Source organism: Malaclemys terrapin, chromosome 6 (assembly GCF_027887155.1).
Source record: "Malaclemys terrapin pileata isolate rMalTer1 chromosome 6, rMalTer1.hap1, whole genome shotgun sequence".
Classification (NCBI taxonomy): Eukaryota; Metazoa; Chordata; order Testudines; family Emydidae; genus Malaclemys; species Malaclemys terrapin.
Window position 1 is genome coordinate 114106700 of NC_071510.1, and position 17691 is coordinate 114124390.

The 17691-nt window shown below is 39.1% G+C and overlaps 1 protein-coding gene across 5 annotated transcripts in view; it reads right to left on the reverse strand.

The window, feature by feature from the left end:
• WDR7 (WD repeat domain 7) overlaps positions 1 to 17691 on the reverse strand; it is a 344118-nt gene that overhangs the window by 59892 nt on the left and 266535 nt on the right. For all 5 annotated transcript variants that reach the window (XM_054032283.1, XM_054032282.1, XM_054032281.1 and 2 more), the window contains 3 exons: positions 15421 to 15570; positions 14296 to 14378; positions 45 to 144 (listed from right to left, as the gene is read on the reverse strand). In XM_054032283.1, the coding sequence (XP_053888258.1) occupies positions 45 to 144; positions 14296 to 14378; positions 15421 to 15570 (333 nt within the window). The remainder of the gene's footprint in view (positions 1 to 44; positions 145 to 14295; positions 14379 to 15420; positions 15571 to 17691) is intronic.

Consider the following 17691-nt stretch of genomic DNA (forward strand, 5'->3'; position numbering starts at 1 on the left):
CTTCCACACACACTGTGGGGAGAAAGTCACAATGATTTATTTACCTGACATTTTCCAGTCCGGATGTCGTACAGGGCCACTGAACCATGGCGAGCTCCAACTGCTATTCTGTGACTCCGCTCATAATAGCTGACCATGTAGAACCTGCATTGAACATTATAACAAGGAACAAGTGAGATCTGACCTGCTTTCATGATGTGAAAGTTAACTGGTCATTAATATTAGTGCTTGAAGAGATTTTATTAAGCTATCTTTTGGTTACTAGTCTCCAACATACTTTCATTTAGCAAAAAAACCCCAACTGACTTTTAATAAAATAATGCAGCACTCTAGCTAGACATTTTATATCTCAGGACTTATGAGACTTGTTTATCAAGTTAGGTAACAGCATGCAAAGGCGTTATAAGATATTTTAATAAACATGAATTTTGTTATAATAAAATAACAAAGATGGACAACTCTTAGATACAGAATGGTTAAATAAGAACCTTTCTGCACTGAGCAGTACCCAAATATTTCTGCTTGGACATAAGAAAGGAAAGACAGGATGTAACAAGAGGGAAGGGGGGCGGGGGGCTGTTGCTGCCCATTAAATGAAACTGGGTGCAGCTCTCCTGTTTCAGTCCACATGTTCCAAGATGGGCCAATTAAGAGGCAGGGTAGCACCTAAGGGGCTCTAGGAGACCAGGTGAAATCCAGTGTGTCAGAGCAGACTGAGTGAGTCAGGAGATGCGAGTTGCCAAAGAGAGGTTCCTGGGAGAGGGTTGAAGGCAGATGTGCAGCAAGGGGTTTTCTTGCTGGTGTTTTCCTCTCCCCTGCCCCTGAGAGCTGGAGAGGGTTGATGGCAGGAAGAGCAGCAGAGGGAAATGCCTGCTGGCTCTAAGACAGAGAGCCAGAGCCCAGGGTCAGAGTGGTCTGAAGGAGGGGGGAGCAGCAGAGGGGTTTACTCACTGGTGTTTCTTTGCTGCAGAGCTGAGGCCTAAGAGAGGGTCCGAGTTGAGAGGCTGTGGGAGTTCCCGCTGGGAAGAGTGGGGTTGATCCCAGAAGGAAGGGCTAGAGTGGCTGTTCTGGTAGAGGGATGAAGGAGGATTTGCAACGAGTCTGGGTGTGGCAGAAGACATTGGAACCAAGAATGTGTTATGTAAATGGCCAAGAGGATGTGTGATTCTAAGGACTCCTTGCACTGGAGTAATATGAACTATGCTCTGGGACTTTTGCACTATGTTTGGTTAATAAGTTATATTGATTGACTTGAGAACATGCTTCCATAGAGTTTCTGGGAACTCAAAATGGAAACTGAGGCAAGGGATCACCAAGGGGTGCCTGTGAGGGCCACTCAGTTACACAGGATTATTAAAAAAGATAAGGAAAAAACCGCCAAACTAATGACAGTATCTTTACATAAGAAGCTATGAATCACAATAGGTATTAAGGGCAATAATATTCTTCCAGCTGAGGAAGAATTGAGAACTATGATGTATTTCTTAATGTCACATGATACTTTATGCAGTGCATGAGCACAGCATTACTTTAAAACACAAAGTCACTTTCAAAGTCCAGACAATTATTACACCTCTAACATGACACACAATGTCAATCTCCTTATTCCAAAGTCAAACCCTTTGGAACTTCAGAATACCTTTCTGATAAAACACAAATCAGACCTTAAAAAAGTAAAAGTGCCCATTATTATATTCTCGATAGTTACATCTCACTCTAGCAGGTTCTATGTGAGACTGCTAGAGTCATTCTGTAAAAATATGGTGCTGACCATATATATGGCTTAAAACACTACCACTAACAACATCTTACACTGATATATCACCTTTCTTCTTGAAGGACCTGGAGTGTTGCATCAACTATACAAATACAACAATCATGCACTCATTTCTATGATGCAAAATGGTAGTCTGGAAGAAATACAGCACATAACAGGCTGTAAAAAAGTGGATTGTTAGTTTTGATACAGTATAATGGGGTAAAGGGCTTGAAGGGAATGAAAAGTCTGGATTATACTTTTGGGTTTCTGTTTTGAAGGAATAAGTGCATAAATTTAGGGCCGGATTCACAAGATTGGCCCCAGCATCTGCTGCAACTCAGGAAAGAGAAGGTCACAATCTGGCCTTGTCTGCCTGTACCATCCACACAGTTGTCCATCCTCTTGTCGTCAGTCCAGAAAACCTCACATAAAGCCAGTATAAATGTAAAAGCATGCAGTTGCATATGTATTAACTAATTTACTTGACAAATAAAACATATCCTGGCACCCCAGATCCCTGTACTCCCAAATGCAAACCGCAAGGCTCCGACTGCCTACAGATACAGCCATCATCTAATTTCCCCAGAGACCCAGTGCCCCAAAAGCAAATGCCTTCACCAGGTCATTCCATGTGGCAGGAACTCTGACCCCCAGAGAAGGTTCTTCATACCTATTCTCACCAGTGGTATCATTGACATCTGCCAGAGCCCTCTCCTATTACCCACGTTGAAACTAATTTTGGGACAATAGTCTGAGGTCAATAACTTAGGGCCTCAGAATTTTATACTATCTTCCCACAACTTCTGCCCACCACTGCTCCTCCATCCATGTACTATTGCTATTAAAAGGACCTGCACAGTCAGGGACATAGGACATTAGAGCATAAAAAGCTGCTAAGACTGTTATCCCATACCTTAACTTATGTCCTGTTCTTTGTCAATACAGAACACTCCATCCCCAAGATCCATCAGAAGGTGGGTGGGAAGCTCTCTGACTGCTTGGCTGCACTGGGAAGTGGGAATGTTTCCAGCCTCAATACCAAGCCTCTTATTCCCCTTCCCTGGCACCAGCCTGATCAATCTCTCTGATTTCTGGGCTTTCAGATCCATCAGTTAAGGCCAGCACTGAAATTATTCTGTCTTATCACTCCTCATTAAGGGTAAAAAAAGGTGTTGGAAACACTGGCCCAGCCACGTGTAAAGACTGCACTCCAGGAGAGGGAAGAATGAGTATTTTGTGTGAGAACTGATAATGCTATGGGCAAACAGACACCCTCAAGGTCTAAAGAATATGAACTTGATATAAGGTATGTAAGGTTGAATGATATTCAGTGACTATGGCAGGGGACCACTTAACTAAATTCATACCCACATTTTACATCAGCCATGTCAAATTTTACTTGCCAGACTTAATAAAGTATTTGTCACAGGAATTTTGTAAGTGTTTCATACAATCAGTAAACTCAAGACTTGATATTTATTCTTGCAGAAAAATATGTACTAAAACCAACCAAACAAAAAAATGGTATCTGAACATTTATGGGGGGGGAAGGAAAAGATTTTAATACAAATTGCTTTATCCCTCATTAGTTCTGCTGCTCCACTGCCTGGGTACAATCCACATGTTGGAAGCAGATTTTTTTAAGAAATGAGAACATCACAAACTGCTGGACCAAAACAGACAGCATTCATTTCCTTACTGGATTTTAAGTGCCCATTTAGACAGACAGCTGAGTCAGCTTTTTTCTTGAAAACAAGAATCAGTCTGCATAAAAAAATGTTTTTGTTTTTTTTTTTAATACAAAAACTTCCTTGGAAAATAGATATTTTTGTTTTCACCTTTAAATAATAATACCCCCCTCCAATCAACTCTAGTCCGTTTGCATTCAGTTCTTGACTATTTTAGTCTTCTTTACTTTTCATTTGTTTTTTTCTACCATATTATCCTTCTCAATTTTTTTCTTAATAGTATCATGTTTTAATCTGTTGGCCGTAATATCTATTTAACATGCCTCCAACCCCTTTTAGAGAGTTTGCAAGTGATGAACATTTATTTCTGTAAAATTATATACACAGTTAAATATTTTTAATCCTATGACTCACACTTTCTAAGCTTCCAAACAGCAGAATTTAGCTAACAGATAATGATTTCAAAGCAGCCAATCTACATCTAAATTTAGATTCGACAGCAATTCCACTCCTGCAAATCCAGCTGATGTATCCATACACACACTTGGCAGCTTAGTGGAATCTATGCTCTTAGTACTGGGCTATTATTGTACATGAAAAAGCTGTGGTGGGCAAAAGGACAACTTCCATCTCAGCATCCACTTCATTTTATTACCTGAGGAGTTTTGGTCTAACTGAATAAATAATGCTGTTATAGTAGCAGTGGCAGACATGCCCCAAATTAGAGGTGGGGTTGCAGGTAGCAATCTGCACACACACTTCCCCGCCCCCCCTCCTCTCCAACTCTCTCTCTCTCTGTTTCAGAATGAAAAATTCAGATGTTAATGGGCAATGTGGTCCCTTTACTGTTCTCTGTTAGGCCCAACTTCTCTCCATCCAACCTACTTTTCAACTCCAATCCTTATCCATGCACAGTTCACCTACAACCTAATCCAGCATCTGACTCCATTTAATCCTGCCAACCCAAACTCTTCCCCTCCCAACTGAGAACAACCCTCAAACCACCTCAGCTCCCTCCAATCCAACCAGAGTATTGCCAAACTGAAGCATGCAAAAATCATGAGTCAAGGCCAAAACTCCGCCTCCCCAACCCATGAGATTGGCTTAAAAACCATGAGATTTTAAAAATAATAAAGCTGAGATTTTTTATTTGCCCTCTCGTTGTGGAGCCTCCACAACCACGAAGCTTAGAAGCTTGCTTTTAATTATTTTAAAAACAAAATCTTAGATTTTTACGTAAGTCAAGTAATTCCTGAAGCTGGGGTTTTATGAAAAATCACCAGATATCATGGGACTTGCTATAAAATCATGAGAGTTTGTGACACTGCAACCCCACCTGCCCCAAAACACCCCTTCGCACCCCTTCATTGTACCCTATCCTTCAGGCTAATCACCCTTCTTCTTTCTATCTACTTACTTTCTCCATGGCACGGAGCCCCTCTCTCACCAAACACTTCCAGGATCACAATACAGTCCAAACCACCCCTCAGATTTACAATCTGCCAGGGCTTAGAAAACATCCTCAGGCTCAGAACACTTCCTCCTCCTCCTAATCTAACACCCCATTTCCATGGAGTGGAAAAGAAGGAGCAGAAGTGGCAAAGGAACATGTGTAGAGTCTGCCTCTGTTGGCCTACTCCTGTAGAAGCTTGTATTCCCTGCTCTGTGCCACCTTCCTCTGCTGCCTGCAGTCTGTGTGCCATTGACACAGAATTCCACCCCTGGGAGCCAGGGGCTGCCACTAGAATTGGGGTTCAGCCCTACCAAGAGCGTGCCAGGGACAGCAGGTGGTACTGCACTACATCAGTCACATTACATAGCTGTAATGTTACTGGTGGAGTTTAGCCCGAATATGCCATAATGACCAGCAGCTCCATAGAATGGAAGAGTGTGGTGTATGTTTCTTGTAATGTGCAGTAGCTTTCACAATGTACTTGCCAGGGGCCATATTAAACCCTGGCATAAATAGGCTTCAGAGATACTGTACCCATTTACAACAGGACTGAATATGGCCTGTAGTTTTATAACAGTGGAATAAACATCATCTTTTCTCTAAACAATAAACATTTCCTGGCATGTGAAAAAATCCTAAATATTTTGCTTCCTTATTTCTCAGAAAATGTTTAATATATATGCACTTATGTGTCAGAGGTTTTCAACTGCTGTAAAAAGATGTTATGTACTAGTGTACATTACTGTAAACCACCATCCAATTACTGGTGTGGTCAGTATGTTATTTACTAAATATGTTGTGGCATCTAAACCAAATATTATAGTGAGTGCAGGCTGAATACACTGGTCTACAATTTTTGAGAAGTCGTCTGCTTCAGAGATAAAATGTGCTATTTATTATGTATTTTGATGTGCTGAATTCAAATATGACAATTAAAATAACTGATTGGCTACTGTTTCTAAGATATTTAAGTTTTTACATTTTATGTCTATGTATATTGTGTAGATAGTAGAGTTTTAATCATAAATTGTAAACCTAGGTCTTTTCATGTGTTTATGGTTGCTTTACATGATAATATTTCACCTGTCCTATTTATGTAACACTTTAAAAATCAGCAAAAGGGTTATATAAATAAAATGTATTATGAAACAAAAGGCAAAAAACTATTATGTACATAGTTTAGTCCTATTCAGTGTCTACTCGACGCTTCTTGGCTTGTCTCTTGTATTCATTAAATGGAGCATCTCTTGTCACTGTCCAGCAATAGTCTGCAAGCACTGATGGGCTCCATTTGCCCTGATAGCGTTTCTCCATTGTTGCAATGTCCTGGTGAAATCACTTGTCGTGCTCGTCGCTCACTGCTCCGCAGTTTGGTGGAAAAAAAATCTAGATGAGAGTGCAAAAAATGTATCTTTAGTGACATGTTGCAACCAAGGCTTTTGTATGCCTTGAGGAGGTTTTCCATCGACAACCTGTAGTTGTCTGCCTTGTTGTTTCTGAGAAAATTTATTGCCACTAACTGGAAGGCTTTCCATGCCATCCTTTCCTTGCCACGCAGTGCAAGGTCAAATGCATCATCTCGAAGAAGTTCATGAATCTAAGGACCAACAAAGACACTTTCCTTTATCTTAGCTTCACTTAACCTTGGGAATTTTCCACGAAAGTACTTGAAAGCTGCTTGTGTTTTGTCAATGGCCTTGACGAAGTTTTTCATCAGACCCAGCTTGATGTGTAAGGGTGGTAACAAAATCTTCCTTGATTCAACAAGTGGTGGATGCTGAACACTTTTCTTCCCAGGCTCCAATGACTGTCGGAGTGGCCAATCTTTCTTGATGTACTGGGAATCTCTTGCACGACTATCCCATTCGAAGAGAAAACAGCAGTACTTTGTGTATCCAGTCTGCAGACCAAGCAAGAGGAGAGCAACAACCTTCAAATCGCCACAAAGCTGCCACTGATGTTGGTCATAGTTTATGCACCTCAAAAGTTGTTTCATGTTGTCATAGGTTTCCTTCATATGGACTGCATGACCAACTGGAATTGATGGCAAAACATCGCCATTATGCAGTAAAACAGCTTTAAATCTCATCTTCGATGCATCAATGAACAGTCTCCACTCATCTGGATCGTGAACGATGTCGAGGGCTGCCATCACACCATTGATGTTGTTGCAGGCTACAAGATCACCTTCCATGAAGAAGAATGGGACAAGATCCTTTTGACGGTCACGGAACATGGAAACCCTAACATCACCTGGCAGGAGATTCCACTGCTGTAGTCTGGAGCCCAACAGCTCTGCCTTACTCTTGGGTAGTTCCAAATCCCTGACAAGGTCATTCAGTTCACCTTGTGTTATGAGGTGTGGTTCAGAGGAGGAGGATGGGAGAAAATGTGGGCCCTGTGACATTGATGGTTCAGGACCAGAAGTTTCATCCTCATCCTCTTCCTCTTCTGACTCAAGTGAGAATGATTCTGGTGCATCAGGAACCGGCAGTCCTTTTGCGTGGGGTACTGGGCATATAGCTGATGGAATGTTTGGATAATGCACAGTCCACTTTTTCTTCTTTGACACACGTTTCCCAACTGGAGGCACCATGCAGAAGTAACAATTGCTGGTATGATCTGTTGGCTCTCTCCAAATCATTGGCACTGCAAAAGGCATAGATTTCCTTTTCCTGTTCAACCACTGGCGAAGATTTGTTGCACAAGTGTTGGGGGGGGCCCACCTCTTGCCCCGATCTCCAATTTTGAGCCAAAATAAAGGTGATAGGCTTTCTTATCCATAGTGGTTATACTGCGCTTTTGTGATGCAAAAGTCACTTCACCACAAACATAGCAGAAGTTATCTGCACTGTTCACACAAGTACGAGGCATCTCTGCTCACTTTGGCTAAACAGAAATGTGTCCCTTTGTAAAATCAAACACTGACAAATAAGAGAGCACGACACTGTATGATTTCTAGAGCTTGATATAGGGCAATTTGTTCAGCAAAGTGATGTAAGCTTCGTTATGATTGCATCATCCATGACTTCTAGGAATAACATGATGCAATTCATATCATGTATGATGCAATACCAGCTTCAGATTGCATCATTCATTGTTTTGCCTAAAAAGCAAGTACTATCCAAACCCAATCATAGATTTATTCATAGATCCAGTCAAAGATGTATTTTAGTTATTTCTCATTTAAATTGAGATCCCTTCCCTTTATAACTCACTTATCCTCCACCATTCCCAAGTCAAGGGTCGTATATACTGACCCAATAGCATATCTTGAAAACTAGAGCCAATCAACAATTTTAAGCATCATTTTCATTCTCAGTGACCCAGAATTAGTAAAGTTTGACTACATTTATTTCAGAAGCATTTTGGCTGTAGAGCAGTGATATTGAAAATATGTGATAAATGTTATTAGATTGTAACAATTTAAACTAAGAATTAGGGCCCATTTTTTATCTTCGTGTATTTGTCATTACATTCCATATCTATCTATACCTCTGTGTACGTAATAACAGTAAAATATTGTATCTGACAATTGTTATTATTTATCATTTTTAATGTGGTAGTGCTCTAAGGTCCCCACTGGGATGAAGTAACCTATTGTCCTAGGTACTACACAGTCACACGGCAAACACAGTATCTCACTCTGAAAGCTAATTTAAGGCAAGGTGCAACAAGTGAGTTACAAATAAAAAAAACAAAAAATACCCCAGGAGAGAAGTGAGGAAGAAGTTAGCAGAGTAGAAAGGGATCTTGAGGAGCAATATGAAGGAGGGAAGAATTAACAATAACTCCTGTATAAATCTAATGTACCTATTCACTATGGAGGGAAGGGAGGTCTATCATAACCATCCATTGGGTTCTAAATTACTTTCCTATATACCAACGCCACTGAAGCATGATGTAAGAAATAGGTGTGGGTGTATGACAGTAACACCTCACCACATTCTTCAGAACACACAGAATAAGATATTGTCTGCATCTGATGGAGCTGAAGACACTATTTGGCTAATGCAACGCTTTTACTTTAAGATCTTTCTTTGGACTCAGCGGGTAACAAATAGTGCAAAATGTGGATGCTTAAATATTCATAAAAATATTAATTGTGTAGGTAATACATTTCCCTTCTATTATCATACATTCACTGGATATTTTGGAGACCTTAATTTAGAATTTTAATGTCTTGCAATTAGCCACAAAGGGCCTGGCTTTACTTCAGATATTCTTCAGTCATATTTTAAAAAGTTTTGTTCCTTCCCTTCTACAGAATTAGGCCTCCATTGAAATCCGATGACCAAGAACTAACATGGGTGATAGGTTTCAGAGTAGCAGCCGTGTTAGTCTGTATCCGCAAAAAGAAGAACAGGAGTACTTGTAGCACCTTAGAGACTAACAAATTTATTAGAGCATAAGCTTTTGTGGACTACAGCCCACTTCTTCGGATGCATATAGAATGGAACATATATTGAGGAGATATATATACACACATACAGAGAGCATAAACAGAAAACTTCAAAAACAGACTCCAACGAGAGACTGCTGAGCTAGAATTGATATGCAAACTAGACACAATCAACTCCGGTTTGAATAAGGACTGGGAATGGCTGAGCCATTACAAACATTGAATCTATCTCCCCTTGTAAGTATTCTCACACTTCTTATCAAACTGTCTGTACTGGGCTAGCTTGATTATCACTTCAAAAGTTTTTTTCTCTTAATTAATTGGCCTCTCAGAGTTGGTAAGACAACTCCCACCTGTTTATGCTCTCTGTATGTGTGTATATATATCTCCTCAATATATGTTCCATTCTATATGCATCCGAAGAAGTGGGCTGTAGTCCACGAAAGCTTATGCTCTAATAAATTTGTTAGTCTCTAAGGTGCTACAAGTACTCCTGTTCTTCTTTTAACATGGGTGACAGCACCTTTACCTACTGCGTTGTAATTCCTTGGCATTCTACAAGAAACTCAGAAACTATCTGTTTTTAAAATTTTATTTCAAGTCCTTGTTTTGTTTAGTCCTGGAAATAAAGTTCTAGCTCTAATACATTTGCTTCCTGTGAGATTCTTCCACTGTAAAAAGCAAAATACGGAACATTTATTGTTTCAAATTCAGACTAACTTCCTGTTTTCAAATACACAGCAACATTTGAACATCAGTTAATTTCATCCTAAGGTCTCGATTCATCAAGGTATCTAAACACATGCCCAGTCCCACTGACCTCAATAGGACTCTTCAGATGCATCAGGCTGCTCAATCAGGACTACATGATTCTTAGGAAATCTTCTCAGCCATACAAAACGTTTCTGACTTCAACTTTATCTTGAGCATTTTCAAAATTTCAGACATACTTTACTGTCAACCCACTGCACTTCTGTATTTTATTTTATTTGGACTTTTATGATTTCTGTCTGGCATTTTATTGAGCATTGGTAAAAATCAGTCTACATAAAACATGACAGAAGCAAGGGGAAAAATAGATATCAACCCGAATCAAATATTGTAAAATATGTTGTTTAAGGAGAGATTCATCTCATCACAGCCAGATTGGATGGATTCAGGATCACAGTCATTAATAAGAGGACTACTAAATCTGTATGCCACTAAGACAGAAGGAAAGTTAATAATCCGGTATTTGAACAAGCATACGAATTTTTAAAGCCATGGGTTTTACAAAACCACTCAAGCTAGGACTTTGCTTGGAAACAGCGAACAGAGATTGGTTGTTATAGCCACGATATGGTATTTAAAGACTACTATATGAGAAGGGAAAACCAAAAATGCCTAATAATATTGTTTTGTCTGCTGAAGTAACAGACTCACTCACAACAGGTGTGCACATTTAATACAGTATCGCAGGGAGATCATTAGGAGATTAAAAGAATTAGTAATAGGATTAAGCCAAAGTGCTACCACTTGGAATCTCTCCAGAGATTTAATGATTTGCTAAAATCATATGAAATTTTCCATTGGTCTGAAAGATGACTTCAGTAGAGTGCTGTATCATTTTTACAATAGCCATAACTATGTACAATAGGAGATATTGCTAGCAATTTAGCCAAATGTAAAGACAATGTGCCACTATAAAAATGCAAAAAGGATGGGGAGATTTCTTGCATTAATTCCCAGTTGTCCTTGCATTTACATTTCAAGCTAAAGTTTTTAAAGTATCTGAAGGAAGGAAGATTATCTTTATTCATGACATACCTGTCAAAGGTATAATAGTTCCTTTCTTGCAATTGTTGTTCTTTTTTATAATTGTGTAGGTATAATTATTACATTAAAATACAACCCCCTGACATATTAAATATTGTAATTTACATGGTTAATATGTTATAATATGAATATTTATAATAGCTTAAGAATATTATAAATACATATTATAAATCACATTTTATTATCTGTGAATATTAAACTTTAAGAACAAAAGGGGAGATTTTCAAACACACAAATGGCAGGCATTGATCTTCAATTGAATGTCAGTGGGAGTTAGAAGCCTACCTACACTTTGTGCCTTTCAGAACTCCCCAAATGCCAAGCCACCACCAATACGAACATGAACAGAAAAAGAAAACCACCATGTTCCTGACTAGCTAAAATAATATGATAGTTCTATAAAAACCAAAGGAACAGAAAAACAATCTCTGATGTCAGAAAAATATTAACACTCTCTCAGCAGTTTATACACAACAGACCACGAGACAGGTTTAAAACCAGCAACATGGTTCTACTGACATTTGAGAGTTTAATTTCAATTGAATCTTATACGCCTAGTGTGAGAGAGAGTCTTAAAAATATTTTTTTAAAACCAATCAGATGAGAACATTTGTGTTCCACTACTTGACACATGAATTAGCAACAAGAGAAGTGCAGGTCTGTCACATAGTAAGTATCCTCTGAAGTCAGTTTTTGTTCTGTGTTTCCAAATTCTGTTCTTTTTCCAAAGATGCCAGTGGGGGAGCAGTAAAACGTTTGCAAATGTATCAGAAAGCTATCAAGGAGCCTGACTGCATCTTTAGAGTTGTTAAAAACAACTGAGGAGAAGATGAAACTGGCATTTTGCAGCACAATTTACTGGCATCTGGGGGGAACTGGTCAGATGGGCAGACACAGCAGAGGACAGGCATTTGGGAGTCAGGTGATTAAAGTCTCCTTCTCCAGCAATAACACAATCATGAGGATGGTAGCAATTTGGCAGGTCAAAAGAGAGGTACAGATCCTGCTCACCTGGCAGAAGAGTGTAAAGTAGCTACATGGCAGGAAGAGATCCCTTCCACCCACTCATCTGTCCTCAAAGGTATGAAGAGTGAGTGGTAATTGCCACAAACTCAGGATTTATTAAACCCAGTTGTTTTTCAGTGACTGTTTCTTGTTATCTCAGTTATATTGCTTGTTCCAACTGGACAGCTGTATTATGCCCCAAGAGATTAGGATGGAAAGTCTTGAAAATGCATATTCTGTAGAACATTACTCTTCTCTATGCTCTCTTCAGCTTGGTCTACAGATACCATATGTATTTATAAAATTGATGCACTTCCATGTTGGGATCTTTGTAATTACACTTCATTTTCAGCTATTAGATTTATCAAAGCAGCTAGTTCTTACCAAGAAAAGAATGGACACTTGCTTTCAAAATCATGTACTTGGTGAGGATAGCTTTATAGTCCAACAGCACTCAAAGAGTAAGGCTCAAACATCCTCAGAAAGGAGGAGTACACCTGTGATATGGCCAAATTCTGTTACGAGAGTACACTTTGCTATGGACATCGCTATGCTGCTGAACATGGTTATATCACGAAAGGGAAGTAGGTAAGCATGTGTTTTGATGAGTGCTGGTTCCTCAATACCCTTGGAAGACTTATTCTGTCAGAGGTCAAAGACCTCAATTGTGACAGTACTGCCTGCAGTTTGGCCTCAGCATTCCTTCAGACTTTGACTAAATCTCCTCAGGATGGCCCAATATAGACCACTGTGTTATTTTGAAATAGTTGCAGCCTTAATTTTACACCAAAAATGGATCTCTCTCTTCCTGGTGTGCCAGAGGCAACATGCTTTATTTTTAATTGTATAAGCACCTATCAAGTTTGTGCAGAAACACTATTTATTTAAATTTTTCCTTTGTTTTTAAATGTGGGTATACAACTATCCACCAATACTTTGAGGAAAAAGTATTACAGATATTTTCCCCCTTCTGGAGAGGACAAATAGACATATTGATAAATCACCTCTTTTATGGAGTATTGTACAGTGTTAGACTGGAAAGGAAGCATGTAAAACTCTCCTTTGTCATGATGTCCACAAAAATCTTGACAACAGTTTGGCTGCTGGTGCTCTGAGACTACTGCCTATTATGCTGACCAATATTTCCTCACTGCTTCCTTGCACTCCCCTGTTGGTCTGTCTGTATCCATTTGTTGTCTCCTGTCTTACACTAGAACTGTTTTTGTGCTGTGTTTGTACAGTACCTAGCACAATGGGATCCTGTGTCTATGACCGGGTTCTTAAATGTTATGATAATACAAATAACAACAGATTAAACCACAGGACTTGGATTAAACCTCAGAAGATCGGTGTTCTATTCCCATCATTGCCAGAATTCCTTTCACAAATCACTTCATTTTGCCTCAGTTTACCCATGTGTACAATGAGGATAATAACTAATTAACTGAAGTATATTAAGCACTTTAAAATCCAGGGGTGCAAGATGCTGTAGAAGTACAGTTATTATTTCCAAACACAAGAAACGAACTGTGGTGGTTACAACTATAATGAAAGAAAAGAACCTGACCATTTTCTGTTGTTTATGACAGAGAAAATAATACAATATTGGAGTTGTAGGGCAAAGTTTTAAGAGATACTACCAACATAAAAATGAACAGTATTTTACCATGTGGACTTCTATACAGAAGCATTTCCAATAGTTGGCAAGAACTCTGCTATTTTCTGACCTACCTCCTCTTTTTCAGATGTAACAGGGATTAGAAAAACTGTACACGACAGTAGAACCTCAGAGTTACAAACACCTCGGGAATGGAAGTTGTTCGTAACTCTGAACGAAACATTATGGTTGTTCTTTCAAAAGCTTACAACTGAACATTGACTTAATATAGCTCTGAAACTTTACTAGGCAGTTTTTTAGCAGTTTACGTTTAACAAAGTATTGTACTGTATTTGCCTTTTTGGTCTCTGCTGCTGCCTGATTGTGTACTTCCAGTTTCAAATGATGTGTGCGGTTAACTGGTCAATTCATAACACTGGTATTCATAACTTCGAGGGTCTACTGTACTTAAAATACTCTGTAAATCTGAAGTTTTAAGGTGTAAACATTATGGCGATAAGTAAGCTATAGCAAGAGAATATATTCATCACAAATCATTTCCTTCAGTGCTTTTACCTGCAGATGGCTGGAAAGCATTCCTGAAGTCCCTTTTTTTTGACTAAGGATCCTTCAAGGCAGTACATGAGGATGTCCATAACCTTGGAAACAAAAGTTACAATTGTTTAACAATGTTTGATTTTATTGTTCATAACAAAATTTAAATTCTGAACAGTTATAGAGTTTTCTAGCTCTTGTGTTTAATTATATTTTTGGTACCTAAGTATAATGTGTTATCTGCATAAACAAATCTGACTGTATTGCAGCATATTGGAATTTGCAATGGCAATGGTACTGGGAATTGCTGCAAATACTCATTCACAGTAACAGTACACATTTTACAAAGCTACAGACTACAGGCAAGTGTCTGCTATTGAAGGCCTGAGAAGGAACACCACATTTTGTGCTAGTTATATTAAAAGAGAATGTGAACAGGAACACCAAAGTTAAGGAAATCACATGGTATGGTGGATTCTTTAACAATGTCCTTCAGCCTTAATGAATATGCATCTGAAAGACAAAACTTTCAACATCCCTCTTCAGTCCATTCAAAATGCTGCTGTTAAAACCACGTCCAAATTGCCAACAAATTCTTTTACTAGCTTGTCCTTACCAATTAAGTCCTACCCAATTCTCTGCTCTGGTCTCTTCAACCCTTGACATCTTCACTTTGCCCAAGCTACAGGATTAACTATTCCATTTTGTCCATCTCCATACATCCTTTTATGTAGCCCTCCTGTCAGAAACCCTTTCTGCAACCCAGTCTTCAATGCACCCACTTAACCCTTTTCAAGGGCCTCCTGAAAATACATTACTTCCCAGCCCAAGTCCTCCCCTTAAAAAAGAGTTTACCCAAAAACAGATAAAGGAAAAAATTAGAACAAGGTGTGCTAAACATCACTGCTCGCTGATCTTGCTTTTGTTGCGCCATACCCAGTCATTTGTATATCTGTTTTCTGCTCCTTTTTAAGCCCCTTGAGACAGGGACAGAGTCTTATGGCATCAGATGTGTTATTTTAAAAAATAAGTATGTTCCATGGTGTTGTAAAGGTAGATGGCACTTTACAATTGAGTTTATGTGCAATGTATTATTCATTGATTTATTAAAAACTATGATATACAGATATTACAGCATATTCTTACCTCTACAAGAAGATCCACAACGTCTGTGGGCATTTTATCTATTAGTATTTCGATTACTCTTAGGATCTCTCCTTTAGCCCGAGCAAGAGCTGTGGTGTGAATATTCTGTTGAGACTGAGTGTTTGCTGCCAGCGCAGTGTGTCTATGCACCTACAAAAAGAATAGGATTATATATTTCATTACTGTTGTCCACATATGTTTCAACTATACTTAGCATGAGCTTTCCATGTTTGTTTCTTAATACCAGATCAGGTTCCAACAGTCTCTAGCAGCGGTGAGAGGAGTCCAAGTGTTCATGTGGGCTACTGCAGTTCTACATTGTCACATCTCTTCTTCAATGTGTACATAAAGCTAATTAAGGAGGTTAAGTAAAGTAAAGAGGCTGGGCTGATGATTATTTCTGTTTGCTAATCACACCTAACTCTGTCTGCACCTCTGACTTGGCTGGCACAGTGGAATAATTAGCCCACTGTCTAAGATTGAGGCATGGATGAAGACTAAGGTACTGTCACTAGTCTGAGGGAAGACACCAGAGGAATTACAAATTAATTATGCAAAATTACATTGTTCCACATCATTCACTAGGAATGAAGACCTCTGATGACCAATCCAAAAATATAATTTGTGAAATAATATTCAGAAAAGAAACAGCTTTTGTTTGAGGTTTAAGGACAAATGTTCAACATTTGGACTAAAATATTACATTAAGAACATCTGTATTTTGCAGAACTCATTTGAACCATAGAATCATAGGACTGGAAGGGACCTCGAGAGGTCATCTACTTCAGTCCCCTGCACTCGTGGCAGGACTAAGTATTATCTAGACCATCCCTGACAGGTGTTTGTCTAACCTGCTCTTAAAAATCTCCAGTGATGGAGATTCCACAATATTTATTCCAATGTTTACCCACCCTGACAGTAGGAAACTTTTTGTCCTATCTTCAGGAGTTAAGAAAAACACATTTTCCCCCTGCTCCTTGTAATAATCTTTTACATACTTGAAAACTATTATGTCCCCTCTCACTCTTCTCTTTTCCAGACTAAACAAACCCAATTTTTTCAATCTTCCCTCATAGGTCATGTTTTCTAGACCTTTAATCATTTTTGTTGCTCTTCTCTGGACTCTCTCCAATTTGTCAACACCTTTCCTGAAATATGGTGCCAGGAACTGGACACAATATTCCAGTTGAGGCCTAATCAGAGCAGAGTAAAGCAGAAGAATTACTTCTCGTGTCTTGCTTATAACACTCCTGCTAATACATCCCAGAATGATGTTTGCTTTTTTTGCAACAGCATTACACTGTTGACTCAGATTTAGCTTGTGATCCACTATGACCCCAGATCCCTTTCCTCAGTACTCCTTCCTAGATAGGCATTTCCCATTTTGTATGTGTGCAACTGATTGTTCCTTCCTAAGTGGGGTACTTTGCATTTGTCCTTCTTGAATTTCATCCTATTTACTTCAGACCATTTCTCCAGCTCATTTTGAATTTTAATCCTAACCTCCAAAGCACTTGCAACCCCTCCCAGCTTGGTATTGTCTACAAACATTATAAGTGTACTCTCTATGCCATTATCTAAATTATTGATGAAGATACTGAACCGAATTGGACCCCAAACTGATCCCTATGGGACCCCACTTGCTATGCCCTTCCAGCTTGACCGTGGCTTTTGAATGTAGCCTTTGAATATGTTTTAATTATTATTCTGCATACACTCTTTAAAATGTTGGTCCACTTTCTTTACTGATCCTCACTTTCACAAAAAGGGAGGGTCAGGGTGAATAAATGGCCCATCTTGGACTTAATGATATATAATACCAAATATTATTTTGGACATTTAAGGGCCCTTCACGGTCTACCTCCTTGCCAGCCTTCTTTTGCCAACCCGATGTTTAGGTACACTCACACATAATCAGACCTGCAGAGGCTGCAGCTGCTTCTAAAATCAGATGCACTAAGGAGATGGGAGAATGACTGGGGTAGAAAGGGGATCCTAGCTTCTATGCTATGCCCAAAGAACCTAGGACTGGATTGGGGAGGACCCAGAAGAAACACCCATCACAAAGACGGGTGGGATGATGAAGGATTTTGCCCACTGCTCTATATGTGAATTGGAAGGTTATACACCCAGTACATCAGGACACAACAGATTAAGCCATTTTCAACTCATCAAGTGACCTGGTATAGCAGTTATCAAGATATTGCTGCATAATGTGTATGTTGCATACCACCAAATATTTAAAAATGATAACCCATTTGGTCTCCCCCA